At 38.0% G+C, this 27,402-nt stretch overlaps 1 protein-coding gene and 1 pseudogene across 2 annotated transcripts in view; one reads left to right on the forward strand and one right to left on the reverse strand.

Annotated features, from left to right (window-relative positions):
* Positions 1 to 27,402, reverse strand: part of LOC114511092 (zinc finger protein 82 homolog) — a 47,235-nt gene that overhangs the window by 14,195 nt on the left and 5,638 nt on the right. The window contains exons 1-4 of one of the 2 annotated variants that reach the window (XM_036013373.1): positions 18,734 to 18,784; positions 16,049 to 16,134; positions 14,576 to 14,702; positions 13,428 to 13,520 (exon numbers count right to left, since the gene is read on the reverse strand). In XM_036013373.1, coding sequence (XP_035869266.1) covers positions 13,428 to 13,520; positions 14,576 to 14,702; positions 16,049 to 16,057 — 229 coding nt within the window. In that variant the 5' untranslated portion in view covers positions 16,058 to 16,134; positions 18,734 to 18,784. Of the gene's footprint in view, positions 1 to 13,427; positions 13,521 to 14,575; positions 14,703 to 16,048; positions 16,135 to 18,733; positions 18,785 to 27,402 lie in introns of those variants that run through there. The other variant, XM_028529741.2, reaches the window with a different exon arrangement.
* On the forward strand, positions 3,931 to 5,598 carry LOC114511232 (annotated as a pseudogene).

Below are 27,402 nucleotides of genomic sequence, written 5' to 3' on the forward strand. Positions count from 1 at the left end.
AGGAGGATTGGAGATAGGCAGCTGCAGCAGAGAGGCTTCATGGCAAGGCAGCAGTGGGAGGATTAGGTGGGCAAAGCGGGGGCTGGTGAAATGGGTAGTCCCACATTTGAATGTGTATAAACCAGGAGGAACACTGGGAATGAGACAGACCACCCAATGTAGGGTTCCAGCACAAGAAAATAAAGCCTCAAAACTTGGGCTGTAAAAACCTATGAGGGCTGCTGTGATGGGAGAAACTCCCAGTCTCACAGGAGAGTTCTTTGGAAGGTGGGGCTAGAGCAGAGCAAGCAAGCAACATTGGCCCCTCTCTGACCCATCCCCCACAGATAGTGCCACAGGGCAGCAAAGAAGGTTGCCCTGCCCTGGAGAATACCTAAAGCCCTGCCCCTTACAACATAACAGGTACACCGAGACAAAGAAATACAGCTCAAACAAAAGAACAGATCAAAACTTCGGAAAAAGAGCTAAGTGGCAAGGAGATAGATAGCCAACCTATCTGATGCAGAATTCAAAACATGGGTAATCAGGATGTTCACAGAACTGATTGAGCTCAGTCACAAAGTGAAGGATGAAATGAAGGCTCCCCAAAATGAAATAAAGCAAAATATACAGGGAACCAACAGTGAAGGGAAGGAAATTGGGACTCAGATCAACAGTTTGGAACAAAAGGGAGAAATAAGTATTCAACTGGAACAGAATGAAAAAACAAGAATTCAAAAAAATGAAGAGAGGTTTAGGAACTTATGGGACAACTTTAAGTGCTCTAACATCCAAGTCATAGGGGTGCCAGAAGGAGAAGAAGAGCAAGAAGTTGAAAATTTATTTGAATACATAATAAAGGGAAACTTCCACAATCTGGTGAAGGAAATAGAATTCCAGGAAGTCCAGGAAGCCCAAAAAGTCGCAAAGGAATTGGACCCAAGGAGGAACACACCAAGGCACATCATCATTAAGTGACCCAAGATTAAAGATAAAGAGAAAATCTTAGAAGCATCAAGATAAAAAGAGACAGTTATCTACCAAGGTGTGCCCCTAAGACTATCATCTGATTTCTCAAAAGAGACCTTGCAGCCAAGAAGGAGCCAGCAAGAAGTACTCAAAGTCATGAAAGGCAAGGACCTACATCCAAGATTACTCTATCCAGCAAATCTATCACTTAGATTGGAAGGGCAGATAAAGTGTTTCCCAGATAAGGTCAAGTTAAAGGAATTCATCATCATCAAGCCCTTATATGAAATGTTAAAGGGACTTATCTAAGAAATAGAAAAGGATCAAAAACTATGAACAGTAAAATGACAACAAACTCATAACTATCAATAACTGAACCTAAAAAACAAAAACTAAGCAAACAACTAGAACAGGAACAAAACCAGAGAAATGGAGATCATATAGAGAGTTTCCAGTGGGGAGGGGAAGGGGATGAATGGGGCAGGGAAAGGTACAGGGAACAAGAAGCATAATTGGTAGGCATAAAATAGGTGTGGAAAGGTCAAGAATATTACAGTAAACAAAGAATCCAAAGAACTTATATATACAACCCATGGACATGAACTAAGGAAGGGGGAATGCTGTAGGGTGGGGGTTGCATGGTGGAGGGGGAATAAATGGGAGAAAGAAAGAAAAAAGAAAATCACAATAAGATCACCTCACACCTGTCAGAATGGCTACCATCAATAAATCAACAAACAACAAATGCTGGCAAGGATGTGGAGAAAGGGGAACCCTTTTGCACTGTTGGTGTGAATACAGATTGGTGCAGCCACTGTGGAAAGAAGTATGGAGGTAACTCAAAAAATTTAAAAATGGACCTGCCTTGATCTCACTTCTGGGATTACATCCAAAAAAATCCAAACCCCTAATTCAAAAGAACATAAGCACCCTGAAGTTCATTACAGCATTAATTGGAATCACCAATACATGGAAGCAGCCCAAGTTTCATCAGCAGATGAGTGGATAAAATAACTATGGGGCATTTACACAATAAAATAGTGCTCAGCCATAAAATAGAAAATTTTACCCTTTGCAATAGCTTGGATGGATCTGGAAAACATTATGCTAAGTGAAATAAGCCCATCAGAAAAAGACAAATACCATAAGATCTCACTGAACCAACAAGCAGCATAGAGACAGACTCATCGTTGGAAGAGCAGGATATAGAGCAATGGGCAGTGGGAAAGGCAGTGGAGGATCAAACAAAGCAGTAAAAGCACTCCAGGACATGGACAACAGTGTGGTGATCACGTGAGGTGGGGGTTTAAGTGGGATAAATGGTAATGGAAAAACAATTTTTTTTAATTAAAAAGGAAAGAACAAGTGCTGGTGAGACATGAAAAAAAGGGAATCCTTGTGCATTGCTGATGAGAATGTAGATTGGTGCAGCCACTGTGGAAAAGAGCATGGAATTTCCTCAAAAAATTAAAAATGAAGCTTATTTATGACTAGCAATTCCACTTTTGGGAACATATCTGAAGAAACCCAAAATACTAATTTAAAAGAATACATGCACTCCTATGTTCATTGCAGCAGTACTTAACTACAGCCAAGATTTGGAATCAGCCCAAGTCCCCATTAGGCGATGAGTAGATAGGAAAGATGTGCTACATTTAAACGATGGAATACTACTCTGCCACGAAAAAGAAAATCTTCCATTTTGCAACAGCATGGATGGGCCTGGAGAGTATTATGCCAAGAGAAATAAACCAGTCAGGGAAAGACAAATACCATATGATTTTACCTATATATGGACTATAAAGAACAAAATAAACAAATAAAATAAGAACAGACTAACAGATACAGAAAACAAACTGACAGCTATCAGTGAGGTAGGAGGTGGGGTTGGGTAAGAAAAGTAAAAATATTAAGCAAAAACAAAACTCATAGACAGAGTCACCAGTAAGGTGATTATAGGAGGAAAAGGGATTGGGGGCAGGGAGAAGAGGGTAAAGAGGTAATAAATGGGGACAGAATGAGGCTTGACTTTGGATGGTAAACATACAATACAATATACAGATGAGGTATTATAGAACTGTACTCTTTAAAACTGTATAATTTATTAACCAATGTAATTCCAAGTAATTCAATAAAAATTGAAAAATAGGAACTAATATATGAATTTTAAAGTATAACTGTTTCAGATGGTATAATTGTGTAATTAAAAAACTTGAGGTTTAAATAATATAAATAGTAACAGAATTAAGAAACATAATAAGATATAAAATGAAGATACAAAAATTAATAACCTCTATATATACATTTAACAATAAAATATAATGGAGAGAAAATGATCCCAGAAATGATAGTAATGAAAATAGTAAACTTTAAATTCACAAATAACATTAAAAAAATACCCTGAAGCCTTTGGCAATAGATTTTCCAAATCACACACCAATTCACAAAAGAGAGATTACTCTGCATAAGGTGAGAATGGCCTACCAAGGGTGTTCATTCTGTGAAACTGAGCAAGTGTGCACAAATTGCTAACAATAGGTAAATACTGTGGTCAAAATGCCAGGGTATATTGAATCTCCAGATTGTTTTCCTAAGGCCTGATAGCAACTACTTTGTCTGCCTCCAAACTAGGCAATAGAAATGGGAGCTAGGGCATGAGACACAGGCCAGTCAGTGTCTGGTCACATCCTGGAGACATAGCCACAGACAACAGGTCCAGCTGACAAGGCACTCCTGACTTACAACAGTTAGTCCAGTTTAACTCTTTTTCCTGAAAGAATCTAATTTAATTAAATGTGTAAACTCATGCATAACTATGAGAAGAGAATGATTCTACAAAAATGACTGAACACCTGAAAAACTGGTCATAAATATACATTGCCAAAAATCAAGTGTGGGTGCCCATTTAGCTGCCCCCACAACCTTGCTTGCCATTCCTGCACTCGCCTTCTTTCTCCTCACCTCCCAATGCCAGTAGGACCCATGTGCCACTGCCTCTGGGACCCTGTGTCATCGCCTGCCCAGCACGATTCCCCACAAAAAGGGAGGTGATAGATAAAACCACCCCTAATCATTAGAAGATTTGGAATCTCCTTGAAAATTGGTATTGTTGGATTAACAAATGTTGGGAAATCTACCTTCTTCAATGTATTTACAATAGTCAGGCTCCAACAGAAAACTTCCCATTCTGCACTATTGATCCCAAAAAGAGCAGAGTACCTGTGTCACATAAAAGGTTTGATTTTTCTTTGTCAGTACCACAAACCAGCAAGCAAAATTCCTGCCTTTCTAAATGTAGTGGGTATTGCTGGTCTTGTAAAAGGAGCTCACAATGGACATGGCCTGGGAAATGCCCTTTTATCTCATGTAAGTGGCTAAAATGGAATCTTTCATTTAATATGTGCTTTTAAAAGTGATATCACACAACATGTTGAAGGAAATATAGATTCCATTTGACATATAGAAACAAGACAAGAAGAGTGTCAGCTTAAAGATGAGGAAATATTTGGACTGATTACAGATAAACTAGAAAAAGTGGCTCTGAGAGGAGGAGATGAAAAACTAAAACCTGAATATGGCATAAATGCAAAGTCATATCCTGAGCTTATATCAAAAGAAACCTGTTTGCTTCTATCATGATTGGAATGACAAAGAGACTGAAGTACTGAATAAACACTTATTTCTGGCTTCAAAACCAATGGTCTACTCTGTTAATCTTTCTGAAAAACATTACATTAGAAAGAAAAACAAATGGTTGAAAAAATTAAAGAGTGGGTGGACAAGTATGTAACCCAGGTGCCTTGGTCATTCCTTTTAGTGGGACCTTAGAACTCAAGTTGCAAGAATTGAGCATTGAGAAGAGACAGGAGTATCTGAAACCAAACATGACTAAAAGTGCTTTGCAAAGATCATTAAGGCTGGCTTACCAACACTCTAACTAGAATACTTTTTCACTGCAGGCCCAAATGAAATGTGTACATGGATTATCAGGAAAGGGACAAAAGCTCCTCAAGCTGCAGTAAAGATTGGCACAGATTTTGAAAAAGGATTCATTATGGCCGAAGTAATAAAATACAAGTATTTCAAAGAGAAAGGTTCTGAAAATGCAGTCCAGGCTGCTGGAAAGTACAGACATCAAGGCAGAAACTACTGTTGAAGATGGAGATATTATATTCTCCAAATTTAATACACCTCAGCAACCAAAAAAATAACTAAGTTTTAGTTATTACTCAGCTAAACATACAATTTCCAAAGAACATATGACTTTTTAAAAAATTAAATTTTCTGAAAACTGGAGAGATAAACAAAGTTGGGGGATGGGAATCTTCTACAAATGTGAGAATTAATTACATTTGAATTAAAATATTGTGTACCTCCAATGAAATGCAAGTTCACTAATGTGAACAGCTTTGCTTTTTACATGATTAAGACCCCACTCCAAATAACAGAAGCTTTTCAGGAACCATGCTACCCTCATAATACTTCATTAATCTCCACATGTACGCCAAGCCTGACACAACTGACAGTGAGTACAATGTGGCTTGCTCCTTTTGAAACTACAAGTAAGTATGTTTTATAGTACTCCAGACGTCTACACTCAATAAAATATTTGACAAAAAAAAATACATGTGGCAGTGACAATAGTAAAAATGGAGGAAAACAACAATCAAGTATCCTGTGCTCATAATGTTCCACTTTAAAAAAAATTAAAACTAGAAATAACTGTGGATAATGTATGTGGTACAGACAAAAAAATTAAATACAAGGCAAATTGACACACATTTTAATATTGAGAGTATAAATAATACTTTTACAGTAACTCACTTTTATTCATTAATAAGACTAAATACCAGTCCCAATTCTGTTGGATAAAAAAATTTCTGGTCTATTAAAGACTGCTGATGAGAATACAGAAAATATAAATCCTTTTTTAAAAAAATGTTTTTATTGATTGATTTTTAGAGGAAGAGAAAGAGAGAAGCAACAATCAGCTGCTCCACCCATCTATACATTCATTGGCTGATTCTTGTATGTGCTCTGACCAGGGATAGAAACTGCTACACTGGTGTATTAGGTTGATGCTCTGACCAATGGGACTACTCGGCCAAGGCTACACCCTTTCTTTAATCAGGTAAAAATACATAAATATGAAAAATCATAAGTGCAATTTCCTCCTTTACAGAGAACTGTAATTAAATAGAAAATGTCATGTAAATTACCTGAAGTTATTACTTAGTCTGATGGGCATTTTTTTAAACAGCCTTGCTTTTGTGGACTGAAAAGGAGCAATATAATAAATCTAACCAGCCTTGGCTGGTGTGGCTCAGTGGATTGAGTGCCAGCCTGCGAACCAAAGGGTGGCCAGTTTGATTCCCAGTCAGGGTACATGCCCATGTCGCAGGCCAGGTCCCCAGTAGAGGGCATGCAAAAGGCAACCACACATTGATGTTTCTCTCCCTCTCTCTCTCCCTCTCTTTCTCCCTCCCTTCCCCTCTCTCCAAAAATAAATAAATAAAATCTTAAAAAAAAAAGAAAGCTAAGAACATGCAACTAAGAATACTACACCCAGCAAAGCTATCATTTATATTTGAAGACCAAGTGAAGAGTTTCCCCCAACTCCCACCCCCCCAAAAAAGGCTAAAATAAAGAAGTTCATTACCACCAAGCCAGCACTGTAAGAAATCTTACAGAGCCTTCTTTAAGAAGAAGAAACAGAAAGAAAAATATAAGAACAATACAAAGATGGCAATAAATAAGTACCTATCTATATTAACCTTAAATTTAGGATTTAAGGTTAGATGGATTAAATGTCCCAATCAAAAGACATATGGTAGCCAAAGGGATTAAAAAAATGACCAATATATATGCTGTCTACAAGGACCCACCTCAGAACAAAAGACCTCCAAAAGCTGAGAGTAAAGGTATGGAGGAAAATATTCCACACAAGGCCACTGTAATCAAAACAGCCTAGTACTGGCATATGAAAGGCTTACACAGATCAATGGAACAGAATAGAAAGCCCAGAAATAAACCCATCCCTTTATGGCCAATTGATATTTCACAAAGGAGGTAAGAGCATACAATGGAGCAAAGACAGTCTCTTCAATAAATGGTGTTGCAAAAACTGGACTGGTACATGCAAAAATGAAACTAGACCACCAACTTACACTATACACAAGGATAAACTCAAAATAGATAAAAAACTTAAATGTAAGTTACAAAACCATAAAAATTCTAGAAGAAAACAAAGGCAGTAAAATCTCAGATATGTCACATAGCAGTATTTTTGCTGAATTATCTACTAGGGCAAGAAGAAAACAAACAAATGGGACTATATCAAATAAAAAAGCTTCTGCACAGCTAAAGAAACCATCAGCAAGATGAAAAGGGAAACCACTGTATGGGAGAACACATTCGCCAATGATACATCTCATAAGGGTTTAATATCCCAAATATACAAAGAACTAATACAGTGCAACACCAGTAAGACAAATAATTCAATTACAATAAAAAATGGGCCAAGGACCTGAATAGACACTTCTCCACAGAAGACATACAGATGACCAATGGACATATGAGAAAATGCTCAACATCACTAGTCATCAGAGAGATGCAAATTAAAACCACAATGAGATAGTGCCTCACACCTCTCAGAATGGCCACCATCAATAAGTCAACAAACAAGTGTTCATGAGGATATGGATTAAAGGGAACTCTAGAGCACTGTTGGTAGGAATGCAAACTGACAACCACTGTGAAAAGGAGTATGGAGTATCCTCAAAAAATTAAAAATGAAACTTCCTTTTGACTTAGTAGTCCCACTTCTGGGACTATATTCTAAGAATCCTAAAACGCTAACACAAAAAAATACATGCACCCCTACATTCAGAGGAGCTATTTACAATAGCCATGATCTGGAAACAGCCTAAGTACCCATCTGTAGATGAGCAGATAATAAAGCTGTGGCACATTTATACAATGGAATACTATGCAGCAGTAAACAAGAAGGAACTCTTACCTTTTGTGACATCATGGATGGACCTGGAGAATATTATGTTAAATGAAATAAGCAAGTGAAAGACAAATACCACGTGATCTCACTTATATGTGGAATCTAATGAACAAAATAAACTAATGAATAAAATAGAAAGAGAAGCATAGATAAAAGGAACATATAGGCAGGTGTTGGGGGGGGGACTACAAGAGAGATGGTGAAGAGATTAGTCAAAGAACATATATGCATGACCCATGGACATGGAAACAATATGGGGATTAACTGAGGGAGGGGAAGGCATGGGACTGAGTGGAGGTGGGCAAAGGCAGAAAAAGAGGGGAAAACTGTAACAGCATAAACAAACAAAAAAAGGTATGGGATACAGATTTGGTTTTAAGATCTGTTATATACATTTCAATTCTGGGGACAGTGTACAAAGATCTGAAAATAACAAAACCTGACATTCAAGAACTGTACTTCTGAGAACAAATTTTAATCACATCCTGTATAAGGCCACATCAAACAATTCTCACATTATAGTCATGATCATCCTTCTTATTGCACTCAGAAAATAGCAACAATAGAAGAATATGCTGTCCTCTCTCCACCACACTAACCTACCTGCATTCATAAATTTTTTTCTTTTATTCTCTTGTTTCCTAGATCCTCTCTCTGTCTTTCATCCCCACCTCAAGGACACTGCACTTACAATTATTGTCTCTCTATTGTATCAATTTTTCCCACCTATAGGGTCATTCCCATGAACACACAAACATGCTCTAAAATTTCCTATCATAAAAGACATTACTTCTGACCCATATTTCCCAGCTATTCTTCATACATAATTCCTGAAAAGAGGTGTCTTGCACTCATTCTTATCACTGCCTCACCTACCCTTCTCTCAGGAAGTCATTCCAGTCATGTTTTCACCATGACACCACTAAAATCAATCTTGATAAGGTCACCAGCATTCTCCATCTTGCCAAAACCTGGGGTCAATTCTCAGTCCTCATTCTCTATTTTTCCCATTTTGAAACATTTTCTTTTGTTTTTAATTTATATCAGTGGCTGTTCCTTGTCCATTTCCTTTGCTGCCCCCTCTTTCAAAAATCTAAATGTAGGAGTGCATCATAAATCAATACTTGGTCTGCTACTTATGGTTATCTGCTTTCTTCTACCTGTGTGCCTTCCTTAGGCACATGAATTTAAATTCCAATTGTAAAAACACCAGTTGTACATCAGCCCATAATCTCTCCCTGAGCTCCATATATACATATTCAGCTGCCTACTCAACATCTCAAACTGGAGGAATAATAGACATTTCAAACTTAAAATATCCAAAACAAGAAACTCTTATGTGTCTATCTTCTAACCTGTTCTTCCTTTTGTCCCCGCCCTGTAAACTGTGCTTTTATTCACCCAACTGTTCAAGCTAATACTATCATCTCTTCCTTTGATATCACTCTTTCCCACTTACTCCATTTATAATCCCATCCAGATATTCTTTTTTCTTACTGCTTTCACATGTATCTTGAATCTAACAGCTTCTTTTTTTAATCATCTGTATATTGTATTGTGTATTTACCATCCCAAGTCGTCTCCTTTCCTCACCACCTCTAACACCTCCTTTAAAAATTTTTTTTAATTTATTGACTTTAGAGAGTGAGAGTGACAGAAAGAGAAGCATCAATTTTTGTTATTCCACTTATTTACAAATTCGTTGGTTGATTCTTGTATGTGCCCTGACTGGGCATCGAACCCACATCCTTGGTATATCTGGACAACACTCTAACCAAACTGAGCTACCTGGCCAGGGCTTTTTTTTTTTAATTAACAGCTTCTTACTACCTCCTATTATTGCTTTCTTATCCAAACCACCATTACTTCTAGTCTGAACAGCTGAAAGTGCTTCTGAAATGGGCCTTCCTGCTTTGTCAACCAAAGGGATCATTTTATTTATTTTTTAATATATTTTATTGATTATGTTATTACAGTTGTCCCATTTTCCTCCTCTTTATTTCCCTCTGCCCGACACCACCCCTCCCACTTGCATTCCCTCCCACACAGTTCATGTCCATGGGTTGTACATATAAGTTCTTTGGCCTCTCCATTTCCCATAATATTCTTAACCTCCCCCTGTCTACTTTGTACCTATTTTTGTACTTATTCTTGGTAATTATTCCCCTATTCTGCCCTTCCCTGCTCCCTACTGATAACCCTCCATGTGGTGTCCATTTCTCTGGTTCTGTTCCTGTTCTAGGTGTTTGCTTAGTTTTTGTTTTGGGGTTTTTTTTAGGTTTGGTTGTTGATAGCTGTGAGTTTATTGTCATTTTACTGTTCATATTTTTGATCTTCTTCTTTTTCTCTGATAAGTCCCAAAGGGATCATTTTAGAACATAAAACATACTACAGCTTTCAATTTCTCTTAATGATTATATTATCTGGCCTTTGCCTAATTCTGATCTCATCTCTTGTTACCTTCCCTTCCCCTCCCCACCCCTCTTTCTAACCATAATAGTTTTCTTGTTAGCCCTCAAACATATGTAGCTAACTTCTTCCTTAACCCTTTTCTGTCCTCTTAGAATGTTCTTCCTTTAGAGAGTCACATGGCTTGAGTCTTACTTCATGTACTTCCTCATATATTACCTACTCAAAAAAGCCTTTCCTGCCTTGGCTAGTGTGGCTCAGTGGATTGAGCATTGGCCTGTGAACCAAAGGGTTGCTGCTTCAATTCCCAGTCTAGGGCACATGCCTGGGTTACAGGCCAGGTCTCTAGTAGGAGACATGCGACAGGCAACCACACACTGATGTTTCTCTCCCTTTTCCCCTCCCTTCACCTATCTTTAAAAGTAAATAAATAAAATCTTTAAAAAAAGCCTTTCCTCATTTGTATACTTTCCTGTATACATTTCATAATTCAATAAAACTTACTTAAAGGGAAAAAAAAATGGAAGAAGAAAAAAAGTGAATGTTTTTGAGATGTCTATCTTTGAGTCAACAATTATTATTTTGGCTAAAGATTTCCCAACTAAACTGATATTATCATAATCACTTGGAACCTCTGTATTTCATTCCTTTTTTAGCATTAATAGTTGTAAATGTCATTTAAATACTAAATGTGAATAAAAAAATAAGTTAGGATTGGGAAAAAATGTTTTTTTCCTTTGGTAGAAAGTAAGCCAGAAGATATATTATAAACAGTGGGGGGACTTAAAAGGCCCTATTGTTACAAAATAAGAAATGTTATCCTAAAATGAGATCCCTCAGCCAGCCAAAATGACAACATATATATGTCTCTATTTAAAAGAATTTAAGGATATTTTTTAAACAAGAGTTTCAAAGAGAGATGAAAATAGAGGTAGAAGCTACACCAAGGGATCATTCTCCCTACAGTCTACCACATTCATGTTTCTTCCTGATGTGAAAGGGTGTGTGTGCGCATGTGTATGATATATATATGTGCACATATATATGTATATATACATGCATATCACATATATACACACATACATGTATATATGTATATGCATACATATATAAGGAGGACTCAAGCAACCCAAAAAATTTATTTATAAAAAATTGTGTATTTATTCCTACATGTTTAAACTTCAGTCATCTTCCAAGTACTCTCCATTTGATGCAATACACCTATTGGGACTTTTTTCCACTGTTCAAAACAGTTTTTGAACTCATGATTTTGATGCCTTTTAGTGCTTCTGCTGTTTTTTTGTTTCACCTCTTCCACACTGGCAACATATTTCCCTTTGAGGTCTTATTTTTATTCAGGGAAACAAAAAAAACATTGCTCAGGGCTTGATTGGGTGAATAGGGAGGGCAGGGCATTGGCATCATGCTGATTTTTGGTCAAAAACTGCTGAACACTCGGCATGGTGTGAGCAGGTGCACTTGTAAATCACCCTTCATGAAATGGGCAAACACATTGAGTCTTCAAAAAATTCACTGAAGGTGAATGCAACCTCTCACAACAACCTATCTAGGATACAGATGGGTTCCTAGAACACTCACCTAGTGGGGGGGAAACCTGTACTACAAGGTGCCTGCCCTCCAGAAGATAATTCCCGTTTTTTGGGGTCTCTGCTTATACATGCACAAATAAGAAAAATACACTGTGATCCATGGATCTATCTTCTAAAGTGTTAACCTAAAAATAAAAGGCTAATGTAAGAAGCAACTACCATTTATTTAAGAAATAAAAGAACAGCTATTTTGGATGCATTGATTCAGGCAGAAACCTAAATAGTGTGAAAGAAAGGGATATTTATGAGAGGGGGAAGAGAACAAATACATCAGTAGAAGGAAGGAATTTCTATTGGTTCACATAAGCTGAAATAGTCATGCTCAATATAAAGTACATCCTTAATTTTCAGTCATAATGTCTGTTTCTTTGTTAACTTTGCAAACAGTTGTTTGGAATATAAGGCTGCTTTAGCCCCAGTCCAAAGGTGATTTTGCCCAGCATTAACATTCCAAAGGTTTGAGGAGTAAGATGTCCAAAGCAGCTCTCTGGATGGCAGCTCTGACACAATTTTGAAGTTGGCTCTGTTTATATTATTTTATGTATGAGTAAATTCATATAAAACTTTCATTGCTGATAAAACATATAGTATTGCAATGTCAAGTATATTCTTCTCTATAGTATTTTATTTTCCATTTAAAAATTTATGAGAAAAGTTAAGGAAAAAAAATGTCCCTCACCTTAACTAAAATGGCTTTCCCATCCTACACCATTCTCTATTCCCTTACTCTGCTTACTTTCCTTTTCCTTTTTTAAACTCCTTACCTCTGGGTATGCTTAGACAGGAAGGGAGAGAGAAACATCAGTTGGTTGTCTCCCCACACACACCCAACTGGGGATGAAACCCACAACCTTTTGGTGTACGGGATGATGCTCCAACCAACTGGGCCACCTGGCCAGGGTTACTCTGCTTACTTTTCTTCATAGCACTTTCTTATTACCTGACATTATATTTTCTATTTATTTACAGTTACTATGCTTCTCTTATTACAAGACAAATTCAATGGAAACAGGGGCTCAATTAGTTTTGTACTATTGTATCAATAGTGTCTAACAGAGGGCACCACTCAGAGGTTGGTCAGTCCGTCTGTCTATCTATCTATAAATGCGAGAAAAGAAAGCAACTGAATCAAATTATAGATAGAATGGTTGTAAATAGAAAACAAAGAGAGCACCTCTCTATGCCTAATCCTCTTTTATCAAAGGGGAGGAAAATTGGAGAGAACAACATCAACAAAAAAAGTGGTAAATGAGATAAAGAAATAGTTCTATTAGTAACCCCAGCTAAGATGTTAATTTGCTCCCCAGGTCTCAGACCTTTTCTCTTCAGGCCATGGACTTTTAAAAAGAGGGCTTTCTAGACAACATCAAAAGGGTATGCCTCTTCCCTAAGTAGTTGAACAGATTCCTCTGGTGATGGCTTCCTCTGCCTGATTGGTTCTTACTCACCTGAATATAATGTTCTTTCTTTCCTCACAACTTTCCAAGGCTCTTTTCCTTGTTCCAATAAGGAAATCACATCTGGCTTAGCAATGAAGCATCCTAATTAGAAAAAAAAATGTAAAGTGACATAAAAATAAAAACTAAATTCAAAATGACTTTGATTTAGTCTTGGTTAAATTTGACTATCAGTCAAACGGTAATTGATAAAGACTTTAGAACAAAAAAGGACAAGACAGTTTAAAAATATACACATTAAGGCTACATAATAAACAGAAGAAAAAGATCTTATTTTAGTTTATATTCCATACAAGTACTTCTTCTTGAGTCTATAATAGTTGAGGGCACAGAATGCCCAGGCTCAAATCCCATCTCTGCCACATTCCAGTTGGACAAGTTACCTGCTTTATTTTCCTCATCAGAAAATAGGGATAATAATAGTATCTCTTTTACATGGTTGTTTTGAAAGTTAAATTAATTTATATCTATATCTAAACATTGTCTACAATATATATACTAAATGCTATATGTATTTTATTAGCTATTATTTATTGTTATTGCTATTTTGCCAAAAGAAAAACAAGAAGCTTCCTGGCACATTTATTATTCTTAGGATATTCATACAATATTAAGTGCAAAGTTCTTGAATATTTAACTTTCAGTCATAAAAGTAGATAAAAGTGAATCTGTTAATACAAAAGCAATATATTTTCTTGATTTGTAAAAAAATGTAATTGATCCAACTTACCACTACAAAAATTATCTATTCTTTTGATAACCTGAGAAAAACCAAGAATCGAAGTGTAGCTATTTTCCTGAAAGGTATACCAACAAATAACAACATACTTATACCAATTCTAAGTTCAAACACAAAGTGAAACCTGATTTCTTTGACACTGATAAGGCTATAAATTGCCCAGATTTCAAATCCAGCTCTTTCATGATTAAAAAAGGCCTGAAGCCACTTAAGGATGGGAAAGATGAAACACTTAGTGAAGGTCCTCACTTCCAAACAAGTAAAGCTCAAACCATTCCCTTGAGAACAGTGGGCAGAAACTTGGATGATTTCTTGAAAAATACCACTGAAATTTTCAGAGAAGAAAGCTGGCAATACAGAGAACAGAGTCTATACTACTACTACAGGCAGATAACCTTACCCAATGACACCAAGTTGCTGTAGTTTTCTAACATCACGTCTCTGTACAAGTCCCTGTGTTGCAAGTCTAGGTATTCCCACTCTTCCTGAGAGAAGACTATGAACACATCATTGAATGTCACTGATTCCTGAAATAACAAACCATATAACACAATTAAAGTTAAAGAAAATTTGTTTTAAGATGAAGGAGAAAGGATGGAAGAAATATTGGAGGAAATGGACCAAGCAAGCAAAGAGGCTTGAGCTGGAAGCCTAATGAGTTAGAAAATGATTGTGCCGGAAAAAGCAGGCCTGTGTGTTTTTGAAGGATCTTGTTGCTACAGATACAACTTCCTATATACTCTGGCATATCGCAACTATTCAAACATGTCTGGGGAAAAAAAACAGTTTTTCAGTTAAATGAAATATTGTATATAAGCCTTCTGCCTACTATATGTCCCACTCACAAATTTTTAAGAATGTTTTTAAGAATTTTTAAGAATTTTTTGAGTCGTTCTACTTTTTCTCCCTAAGAACAGACTTTAAAAAAAAAGTTACTCTATAATACTTGTTAGGAAAGGATCTAAACACAATTAACTCATTTCTTCCAAGTTCATTGCTGAATCTGATCATATCATAAGCATTTTGCCACTAATGACAGATTCTTCAATAAACAAAACAAAATTGGCTGTATAGTAGTCTGTGCAATAGATATATGAGACTACATTCTTCCCTATTTAAATATTTTTGGTCTATACAAAATATTCAATGTCCTCAGTTTTGAGGGTCTACAACTATTTATGTTATCTACAGGATCTTCTTACCTCCTATCATTTTTCATCCCTCATTGTATGCATTCTTTGATCCTGAGTTAGAGGATCCTGACATAGATTCTGGATACTGGTCATCCAGAATCACAAAGACGTATTTCTAGATAAGCACATCTTGTTCAGCTACAAACTGAATCCTATTCCTGGTACACAAATCTTAGGGATTCCTAGAGAAGATTCCTAATCTCCACATGTAAAACTCAACCACATTCCTACCCAGTCATAAATGCCTCACAAAATATGAGATCTCACCATATACTGAGGCTAAGGCCAACCAACAGCAAATTTTATCTCATAAACATGGAAAACTCAAAGTACGGTAAAGTTCAATTTTCCCATGAGTAGTCAAATGTGCCCATCCTCTCAGAAACTCACTAGACATGGTCAAACATCCTGTTCAAAGGATTTCATTTCCATTCCATTGCATCTCTTAGTAAGAGAATGAGCACACACAGGTGATGGAGAATGTTTGTTCAATGAATACATGAACAATGACTGGAAAAAAGAGGACTCATACAATAGACATTGCACTAATTAGCCTCATCCCTCACTGGATTTAAAGGAACTAGAACATTCTTAGATAGGTAGGAAGTTTCTGAATAAGGAAATGTTCACAGGACCTTAACACAACAGTATAGCCAGAAGAGAAAAAAAAAGTAACTTACATGGGCCATAGTTTAGAAATTCAAGAACTGGTCAGTACTCCTTGGAGTTTACTTGCCTGGAGAACCAGAGTTCACAGAAGTCAGAGCTAGGGAGAGGAATAGGAGGCCATGAGATCAGCCTCAGAATTCTCTAAATGACTTGTTAATATGTCTTTTCCCCTTTAACTTGCCCACCATAAACACACATACACAAGGATTTGAGGGAGTTTGAACAAATCTAATCCCTACATGTAATTCCAAGGGTGTAAGGGATCACATCCTCTAAAGCAGAATCTCTTTCAAAGCCTTTCATGCCTGCTTTCCTTCATTTAATACAAAATGAAATTCTAAGATAGAAGTATGTTTACTACTTGTTGCTGAGTGAAGAATGTAACAACAGCTGTGGGTAGTGTGATCTTGTATGGTAGGGCATATGTATGTATCTGCATAATAATCCCTAAAAGCTAACTTTAGAAAATATTCAAGATATGCAGAGTTTTTAGAAAAAAATGGACACCATGACTACATTTGTAAAGTACACATATATTAGCATAAAGAGGCACTAATAGGCATCAACAGATGAGACAAATCTGCAAAAAAATTGCCTATTTCCACATTGTAATCTTTTTATTAATTAATTTTAGAGAAAAAAAGGAAGGGGGGGGACAGAGAAAGGAAAAGAAACATCAATTTGTCACTCTATCTATATATTCATTGGTTGATTCTTGTATGTGCCCTGACAGGGGATTGAACCTTCCGCCTTTGTGCTTCAGGACGATGCTCTAATGAACTGAGCTACCTGGCCAGGGCTGCCACACTATAATCTTAATTTATTTTTTGCTTACATTATTTTTTATATGGCCGTATATACTCTTAAAATGTATTTTTACAATTTTGCAGCAAATAGGAAACTTTTCTTCAAATAGGTGAAAAAGACTCACATTTTAAAAGTCCCTTGAATTTGGAGGAAAAAAAACCTATGTTTTTATTTCAGCTCCCAATATGTGAACCAACTAATAATTTTTAGGTTTATTCATTTATGTTGGAGTTTTGCCTAGAAAAGAATATTTGAACATCCCCAGCTAATGTCTTATTGTCACTGCTCTTGTCTCAAAACTTTCTGATCTTGCTTCTGAACCATCAGTTTTAGCCATTATACCTTCCAAAGAGCTACTGAATCTTCTTGTTCTGTTGGTCTCACTTTGTATCAAAAATTCTCTAAAATTTTCTTCTCACATTATGAGAAGAAAAACTGTGAGGCATAAAGCTTATCATATAAAATCCATTAACTTCCAAAGAAATCCCATAGATTTATTTTTTGAGCTTTTGGGGGTTTTTTTGGTAGAGATATTATTACTTTTTAAAAAAATTTTCAGTTAGAGTTGACATTCAGTATTATTTTATATTAGTTTCAGGTATACAGCATACTGGTTAGATATTATGTATTTTAATAAGTTGTCCCCCAATAAGTCTAGTACCCACCTGGCACCACACATAGTTATTACATAATTGACTACATTCCCTATGCTGTACTTAACATCCTATGATTATTCTGTGACTGCCAATTGTACTTCTTAATCCCTTCATCTTTTTCACCCAGACCCCAACATGGGTTTTGTATTATCTGGTCAAAATCTGACAGTATATACCAAAATCAGATGATATCTCCTTTTTAGGGACTCCCATGCCATGCCATCTGAGATTTTTTAATTTGTTTTGGTTTGGATTTTTTTTTCCCCAAGAAGCCAGTACACTGACTGATGCTTGTTCAAGTCCTCAAGTCCTACAAGCTTCTTGGTCTTACTTCCTTTGGGGAAAGGAAGCCCAGACAAGGCAATGCAGGCTATAGATAGTGCCCCCCAGACATAGCACCCTGTCAGTATAGTCAGCTCAGGATGCTGGTGGTTCCCCTCACCCTTCAAATGTACCAAGAGGTCACTGTACTCCTGCTAGAGTTTCTGTTTATCAGCCACTGGATTCTCCAAGCAGTCCCAGCCAACTGAGCGGAAGGAGCAAATCAGAGTCTGGGAAATCCTCAGGTCCTGAGCTAAAGTCACTTCCCCTTTCCCCTGACTTCTTCAATGACCTTTATCTTAGTGGTTTATCTACCTTGATAAATATTTAGTAAGCAACTTAAGGATAGTAATCATGTCATTTTAGTCACTGTATTTACCCCAAGTACTAGCACAGGATCTGGTATATTGTATGTTATACATGTCTAATAATTCAACCTAGAAATTCCATTTCTAGGAATTTACCCTTAGGAAATGTTTGTAAAAGTACACAGAGATATGTAAGGAAGTTCATCAAAGAATAATTTATAACCAGAAGTCAGAATACCAAATATAGGCAACAAATCTAAATAATGTTCCTCTATATGATGGCATATTACACAATGTTAATAATGATGACACTGGTTCATATTAATGAAAGAAATACATCAAAAATAAACTGCCAAGTACAACAACAGGCAGACTAAAACTATGCACAATGCTGGGAGGAACACAGGCTTAAAGAACACAGGCTTTGTTGTCAGGATCCAGGACATGAATCTAAGCTCCGACAATTACCAACTAGGATTTTGGACATTTTACTTAATTTTCAATGCCTCTGTTTCCACCTACATAAACTATGGGAAGAATAATGGTATCTATCTTATAGGGATGTTGTGGATATTAAGTAATATAATACACATAAAATACATATAGCCCTGGCCAGGTACATCAGATGGTTAGAGTATCATCCTGATATGCCAAGGTTGTGAGCTGGATCCCTGGTCAAGGCACGTACAAGAATCAACCACTGAAAGAGAAACAAAAACAAACAAAGAAAAAAGAATCAACCACTGAATACATAAATAAGTAGAACAAATCAGTGTTTCTTTCTCTCTCTCTCCCTTCCTCTCTAAAATCAATAAATAAAATTTTTTAAAATAAACTACATGTAATGCTTAAAATGGTTTATTAGTAGTACTTAGTAATATAAAAAACATTACATGGCCTTTATTTATTAAAGATAATAATTTTTAATTTATAGGTTTACAAATTTTTTGTTATCTTTAATAACTTTGTATAGTAATCTTAATACTAGGATACCCATCTCTTTTTTCTTATACTAAACTTGTTGAGATTTTCAAGACTGCTCTTTTTTAACACAATAACTTTTAGAACAGGGCTTGGAATGTCATTTTTCTTAATAATATTAGCAAAAAAACACACAAAAATCAAGAAACAAAGCAAGGCCTCCCTTGTTCTCCATCCCTCGAAGCTCCAAGAGACACCATTTGGCATCATTAAACTTAAGAAACTTGATTTGATAAGGTGTCATGCTGAACACAAAAACATTTGACCAAGTTCTTCTGTATAACATGTCTGAATATTTATCACTACTACCACTTTTTTCCTGTAATAAATATGTACTTAGAAGTAACCCTGAACCAATAAAAAAAATCTCTAATTCTGAAGGGATATCTTACTTGCAAATCTGTTGCCCTAAGGTATAAATTCTTGAAAGACGTTTCAAATAAGAGGGGAACGGTTGCACTCCTTTTTACTCTCTACAGGCATAGAAATATAAATTTTATGACTTCATTGGATTCTTTTCTCTAAGTGTTGGACGGTCTTTATCTCCTTAAATAATCATTTTTGTGATTCTATTTTGCAAAGTTAACATGTACAGAGGTGCACAGAAAAATATTTATAAAAACAAACATCAAAATATTAATATTCATTAACTCTGGATGGTGGGGCTATGGGTAATTTAATTGTTCTTCTTTATTAGTTCTTAGGTCTTTGCGATTTCCTTTATAAAATAAACCTGCACTAATTTTACCATCAGAAACAAACATTAGGAGTCTTAAGATGGTGGCGAGGTAGGTGGGAGTGGAGTCTACTTCTCCCTGCACATGGGTAAAACACCTAGCCCATCTACTGAGGAAGAAAGTGAACAGCCAACAGTACCCCAGCATTTATGAAGATAGGAGACAAAAAATTGCAGAGGACACTGAAAAAACAGATGGTAAGGATGTAACAAGGTGCAGCAAAGAGGGGGTCCCCAAATAGGGATTTGTAATGGGGTCCAGAATTCAAGGTGTCCAGGAAATATTAGAAAAATATATACAGGATGTTCTCACCCCCACAGGTCTGAGTTGGGGGAATGTGACACATGGAACAGGGCCATTAAGAGCTATTTTTGTATAGCAACAGCTTTGCAGCTAACCTCTGGCATAGTCACATTTAACATATCTCTAACCTTTAACTGGTTTCATGGATATGTTAAATAGCTGTGGCTATGCTTTGAGCCAGGGGACAGAAATGACTTAAACCCAAGAAGTAACTGGGAGGCAGCTCCCCATGGTTACAATGCCTGCATGACAGCTTGGAGAAGACTGGCTCCATGCCATGGGGCCACACCTGCCCAGGCTTACAATGGTAGCCCAGTAAAGCTGGAAGAATACGGGAATGCTGGCAGGAGTAACTGATTATAGGGGGAGTCGGAAATGGGGCTGCAGAGAAAGACTGGCACAGGGATTTAAACCCAGGCGTGGCAGTCATGCCGGAGAACCATGCGGGTTTGGCAGAATGGAGATCCCAAGGTTTTGGGGTGCTCCCTTTTGCCATGTGGCTTAGGAAGCAGGAGCGACTTTACCTAGAAGAAAAGGGGTGGAAGGACTCTTGCTGGTGGGCCATGAGAAGGTGCCACATGGCTTTGGATTAATTGGAGATCGTGGAAGCGACACAGCTAATGGTGCCAGGAGCCTGAATCACAGACTTCTTCTTTTCCTGAGATTCCGTATCCCAAATTAGGGCACAGGGAGAAGGAAGGACTGCATGCGTCTGTGGGTATTCTAAAGGGACTTTAGTATTTTAATGAAGACATTAAGTCACTACTCTAAGTCTGTATAGCTTTTAAATAAATAATTCCTTTCCTTTTCACAAATCTCTGGCATTGAAAGATGTCTTTCTTCTGATGGTGGGCATGGTGAACCTAGTGGGAGGTCCTTTTGGTAATAGTGTATCATACACCCCCCTTGGGTCTGTTCTGTAACAAGGAGAGTACTTCTGGACAATAAGGTCCCTGGGAACAGGGGGAACAGGGCAGCTGCAACCCCAGGACCAGCGCCCACAGGGTCTGCCACAGGGTTCTTGGGAGAGAGCCGGGTCAACAGCTCCCTCCCCTGCCAAACAAGGTTTGAGCAGCACCAGGAGAGACCTGGTTGCTTGAAGTCACAGAGAGGGGAATAAGAACTAAGTAGCAAACACACAGGGGCTATGAGCACCCACAGAGTCTGCCAGCTGGGGAGAGTTGAGAGTTGGGCTGTGATGGGTTGACCAGGATAGTCCCTGGTCTGGCTGGAGAACTGGGCTGTGTGAGAGGCCAGGCCTCTGTATGGAGTGGCAGGCTTAAGAAGGAAGTATTTCTCAAAAATGAAAAAGTGAAAAAAGAGGCACTCCACAGCTGTTTGGGGAAGTCTGCAGTAGCTGCTCCCACCTTCTCCCCACCTAGCAGCACAACACTCCCCAGGTAGTGTGGAAGACCCTGCGCATACTCCCGTAGCCCTGGGAAGAGTTCTGGCCAGAACCTGAGGGACCAGAAGGGGCCCGGCTGAGCGGCACACCCGCAGCTCTGGGGAGAGAGAGCACTGCAGAAGGCCCCCAAGCCCACAAAGAAGGATCCAAGCTCACATCCAAAGCCCAGGTGAGAGTGTACACACGAACTTGAGTGACCAGAGGCTGCAGGGGAACTGGGATGGAGGCTGACATTGTGCTGATCAGGAAGGGAGAAAAGCAAAACCAATCCCCCCTCAGCCTGCTGCAGCCGGGAAGACCAACAAAACTGGCTTGGTCAGTTTGAAGAGACTAGGAGGCTTTCCTTTTTTTTTTTTTTTTTTTGCTGAGGTTGACAAACTCTTTTGTTTTTTATTGATTTCTTCTAAATATATTTTATTGATTATACTGTTACAGTTGTCCCATTTTCCACCCTTCACTCCCCTCCACCCTGCACACACCCTCCCACCCACATTCACCCCCCCTTTAGTTCATGTCCATGGGTCATACACATAAGTTCTACATTTCCTATACTATTCTTACCCTCCCCCTGTCTATTTTCTACCTACCATCTATGCTACTTATTTTCTGTACCTTTTCCCCCTCTGTTCCTCCCCCTACCCTGTTAATAATCCTCCATGTGATCTCCATTTCTGTGGTTCTGTTCCAGTTCTAGTTGTTTGCTTAGATTGCTTTTGTTTTTGTTTTAGGTATGGTTGTTAATAACTATGAATGTGCTGTCATTTTACTGTTCATATTTTTATCTTCTTGTCTTAGATAAATCCTTTTAACATTTCATATAATAAGGGCTTGGTGATGATGAATTCCTTGAACTTGACCTTATCTGAGAAGCACTTTATCTGCTCTTCCCTTCTAAATGAAAGCTTTGTTGGATAGTCATCTTTAATGTAGTTTCTTGCCTTTCATGACTTGGAATACTTCTTTCCAGCCCCTTCTTGCTGCAAGGTCTCTTTTGAGAAATCAGCTGACAGTCTGATGGGAACTCCTTTGTAAGTGACTGTCTCCTTTTCTCTTCCTGCTTCTAGGATTCTCTCCTTGTCTTTTTTCTTGGGTAATGTAATTCTGACATGCCCTGGTGTGTTCCTCCTTGGGTCCACCTTCTTTGGGACTCTCTGAGCTCCCTGGACTTCCTGGAAGTCTATTTCCTTTGCCAGATTGGAGAAGTTCTCCTGCATTATTCATTCAAATAAGTTTTCAAGTTGTTGCTCTTCCTCTTCTTCTTCTGGTACCCCTGTGATTCAGATGTTGTTTAAAGATGTTCTGGAGGTGCCTAAGCCTCTCCTCATTTTTTTGACTTTGTGTTTCTTCTTTCTTTTCTAGTTGTATGTTTTCTTTCTTCTGGTCCACACTGTTGATGTGAATCCCAGTTTCCTTCCCATCACTATTGGTTCCCTGTACATTCTCCTTTACTTCACTTAGCATAGCCTTCATTTTTTCATCTAATTTGCTACCAAATTCAACCAATTCTGGGACCATCCTGACCACCAGTGCTTTGAACTGTGCATCTGATAGGTTGGCTATCTCTTCATCGCTTAGTTGTATTTTTTCTGAGGCTTTGATCTGTTCTTTCATTTGGGCCATTTTTTTTTTTTGTCTTGACCCGCCTGTCATGTACTAAGGAGCAGAACCTTAGGTATTCACTGGGACAGGGTAACACATCACTGTGTTGTGACTCTATGTGGGGAAGGGGTCCGAGAGGGAAAAATGGCACTTGCTCCACTCTCTGCCAGATTTCATTCACTTCCCCCACTACCCCAAATCAAATTGGGCCCTTCTGGTGCTGATTCCCATGTGGGTGAGCTTGTGTATGTTCTAGGACTCTGTTGGTCTCTCCAATGAACTCTTCTGTGAGACTGGGAGTTTCTCCCACTGCCACCTCAACCCCCACAGGTGTTTTCAATCAGAGGTCTGAGGCTTTATTTCCCTGCACTGGGACCCTGGGTTGTGTGGTCTGTGGCGCTCCCCAATTGTGTTCTCTCAGTTTATCTGCACACGAATGTGGGAACACCAAATCCACCAGCCACAGCTTTGCTGGGTCTGCCAGCTACTGCCTTGCCCGCCTCGCTCCACAATCTGCTGCCTCACTGGGTCTGCCAGCCACCACCGCCCCGCCCACCCCAGTCCTCAGCTGCCACCTTCCTGCTAGTCCTCCCAACCCGGCTGCCTGTCTCTGCCCCTATAACCTGTCTGGATGAATGTTTCTTTAAATCCTTGGTTGTCGGACCTCCATACAGTTTGATTTTCTGTTAGTTATGGTTGTTTTTTCTTTTTAAATTGTTGTTGTCCTTCCTTTTCTTGTGTGAGGAGGCACAGTGCATCTACCTACGCTTCCATCTTAGCCAGAAGTCTCCCCATCCCACTTTTTTTAAGTAATTCTGTACTTTTTTTATTTCTTCTTTTATTTTTTAACTCCTTCTTCTTCTCTTTCCTACTTTCTTGTTTTATTCCTTCTTCCTTTATTTCCCTTTTTATCTCTTCTTCCTTCCTTCTTTTTTTTTTAATTCCCACAAGTTAGACAAGAAAACCTGGAATTGTGAAAAGACCAGGGTTAGACCCAAAGAGGGGGTATCCCAACAGCTGAGACAGGGAGACAAATTTCACTTTGATACTGCAGAGAACTTGCATGTTATTGCATATTTGTATTATTATTTTTTTCATTCTTATATCTTTTATTTTATTACTATCTTTCTATTTCTCTTCTTTCTGTTTAGTCTTCTTCACTTGGTTGGTTAAATTGCATTGTTTGACTGGTTTCCCTTGATATCTCTTTCATAGTGTATTGTTAATTTATTATCTTTCACTTCACCTGTGTTTCATTAGGACATTACTCTAGGTATTCCCATTCTGGTTATCCAGATCACATAGATTCTATCATATGATTGTTGTTCCATTACTATTGTAAATAATAGCTGTTTCATACTATTGTAAATACTACACAACACCCCTCCCAGACCTTAGCCCACTTCACGGTTTCCTGAACTTTATTACAGTGGTGGGTACTCTATTCTCTCACACACTACACGTATTTTCTATCCTTTACTTTCACTTTACCTCATAATCTGACCTCCCACAAGCTCACTGCTTTCTAGATCCAACTCACAATCCTTCCCCCCAACAAGAGTCTTATCTTCTTTCCACCATTTCTAAAAAATGGCTAGTTGGGTAAAATATCATGGTTAACACTATACATATCCAAAGGGTCTCCTATCTCTTCTCTATGGGTTTGTACTGTAAATATCATAGAATACACTCTTGCTGTCTTAAACCATTTTACCTTCCCCCTCCAACTGATCACAAAAAAGAGTAGGTGGAAGCTATGAACACCAGGATACCTGCTGGAAGAGGAAACCCACCAACAGAGGAACCACCAACAGATGACAACAGGAGAAAGTGAAGGAGGGAGCGGAAGCCACACTAACCTCAATCCAGGACCTATCTGGAAATACAACTAAGTGGTGGAGAAATTACCCAGAACAAACAACTGAACAATAGCAAGATAGAATTCTCAAAACGTTATACACAAGGAAGAACCAGCTTCAGTACAACCTGCCCACACCTGCACAACAGAATACAAGAGGTGGTGGACAGAATGACCCTCAGTTAACCAGCTGGTGGGGAACACCCACCAAAGAAAGACCAAACAACAATCAAAACCAAAAGATATACACAGAGCCAAAGTAAACAACAAACACCAGTGAGCTCGGGAGATCAAGGAGACAGCACCACTGAATCTCACAGGTATTCTACCACAAAAGTTCACACCAGAAACCCAGAGATCAGAACAGATAAATTTAAGAAACAGAGGCTAACAAGAAAAGTCTCACAAAAATGGAAAGACAAAGAAACAACCCACAAATGAAAGGAAAGGAGGAAGCCTCAGAAAGAATGCTAAATGAAATAGAGGCAAGTCAACTATCAGATATTGAGTACAAAGCAATGGTTATCAGGAAACTCGATGAGCTCACAGAGGATTGCCAAAAACTACAGGGAAACTATAATGAAATCAATGTAAACTATATCAACATGAAAAAGGAAATAGAAACTATCAATGAGGGCCAACAGGAAATGAAGAATGCAATTTCTAAACTAAAAAACATAGTAGAAGGAATCAAAACCAGGCTCGATGAGGCAGAAGATCAGATCAATGAGCTGGAGGACATGGTACAAAAAACACCCAGAATGAGCAAGACAAGAAAAAGAGGCTCAGAAAGAATGAAGAGAAATTAAGGGACAATGCAGGACAATATGAACTGTAATAATATCTGTATAATAGGTATACAAGAAGAAGAAGAGCAAGGGATAGAAAGTTAAGGGATTTGAAAAAGTACTGATGGAAAACTTCCCTAACTGGATGAGAGAAAAAGTCACACAAATCCAGGAAACACACAGAGTCCCAATCAAGAGGAACCCAAAGAGGCCCACACCAAGACAAATCATAATTAAAATGGCAAAATTCCAAGACAAAGAGAGAATCTTAAAGGAAGCAAGGGAGAAAAAGGAATAACATACAAGGGAGCCTTGATAAGACTAACAGCTGAATTCTCAATGGAAACACTCACAGCCAGAAGGGAATGACAAGAAATATTCCAAGTAATGAAAACCAGAGGCCTGCAACCAAGATGACTTTATCCAGCAAGGCTCTAAATTAAAATGGAAGGCAAAATAAGGAGTTTCCTGGACAAACGAAGCTCAAATAATATACCTCCTCCAAACCAGCTCTGCAAGAGATGCTAAAGGGTCTGCTTTAAGAACAGGAAGAAAAACAGTGAAAGAGAGAGAAACACAAGTACAAAAAATGGCAATGAATAAGTACCTATCAATAATAACTTTAAATGTAAATGGATTTAATGCCCCAATCAAAAGACATAGAATAGCTCAAGGGATAAGAAATCATGGCCCATACATATGCTGCCTACAGGAGACCCACACAGACTTAAAGTGAAGGGCTGGAAACAAATATTCCAAGCAAAAGGACAGGGAAAAAAAGCCAGGGTACCAATAGTCATATCAGGCAAAATAGACTCCAAAAAAGAACCATAAAAAGAGGCCCAGAAGGTCACTTCATAATATTCAAGGGAAGAATCCACCAAGAAAACATAAACATACTAAATATATATATGCATCCAACATAGGAGCACCCAAACATGTAAAGAAAATCGTGAAGGACTTCAAAAAAGATATTGACAGCAACACAATTATAGTAGGAGATTTAACACCCCAGTGTCAAAAATGGACAGATCTTTCAAACAAAATATCGACAAAGATATTGTGACACTGAACAAGCCCTAGAGGAAATGGACTTAACTGATTATATAGAGAGAGCCCTTCACCCCAAAGAATCAAAATACACATACTTTTCTAATGTTCATGGAACATTTTCAAAGATAGACCACATGAGAGGACACAAAACAAGCCTCAATAAATTCAAGAAAATTGAAATTATATCAAGCATTTTCACTGACCACATAGGACTGAAACTAGAAACCAGCCTCAAGGAAACAACTCCAAAACACTCAAAATCATGGAGATTGAATACCATTCTATTAAACAATGAGTGGGTTAAGAAGGAGATTAGGGAAGGAATCAAAAGAAGGAAACAAAGGAAAATAAACTCACAACAATTGAAAACTTATGGGACACAGCAAAGACAGTCCTGAGAGGGAAGTCTGTAGTGATACAGGGCTACCTAAAAAAGAAGATAGAAACATTTCAAATAAACAACCAAACCCTATGCCTACAAGAACTCAAGAAACAACAACAAAGACAACTTAGAGCAAGTAGAAGGAAGAAAATAACCAAGATCAGAGC

This window comes from Phyllostomus discolor, chromosome 12 (genome assembly GCF_004126475.2).
Source record: "Phyllostomus discolor isolate MPI-MPIP mPhyDis1 chromosome 12, mPhyDis1.pri.v3, whole genome shotgun sequence".
Classification (NCBI taxonomy): Eukaryota; Metazoa; Chordata; class Mammalia; order Chiroptera; family Phyllostomidae; genus Phyllostomus; species Phyllostomus discolor.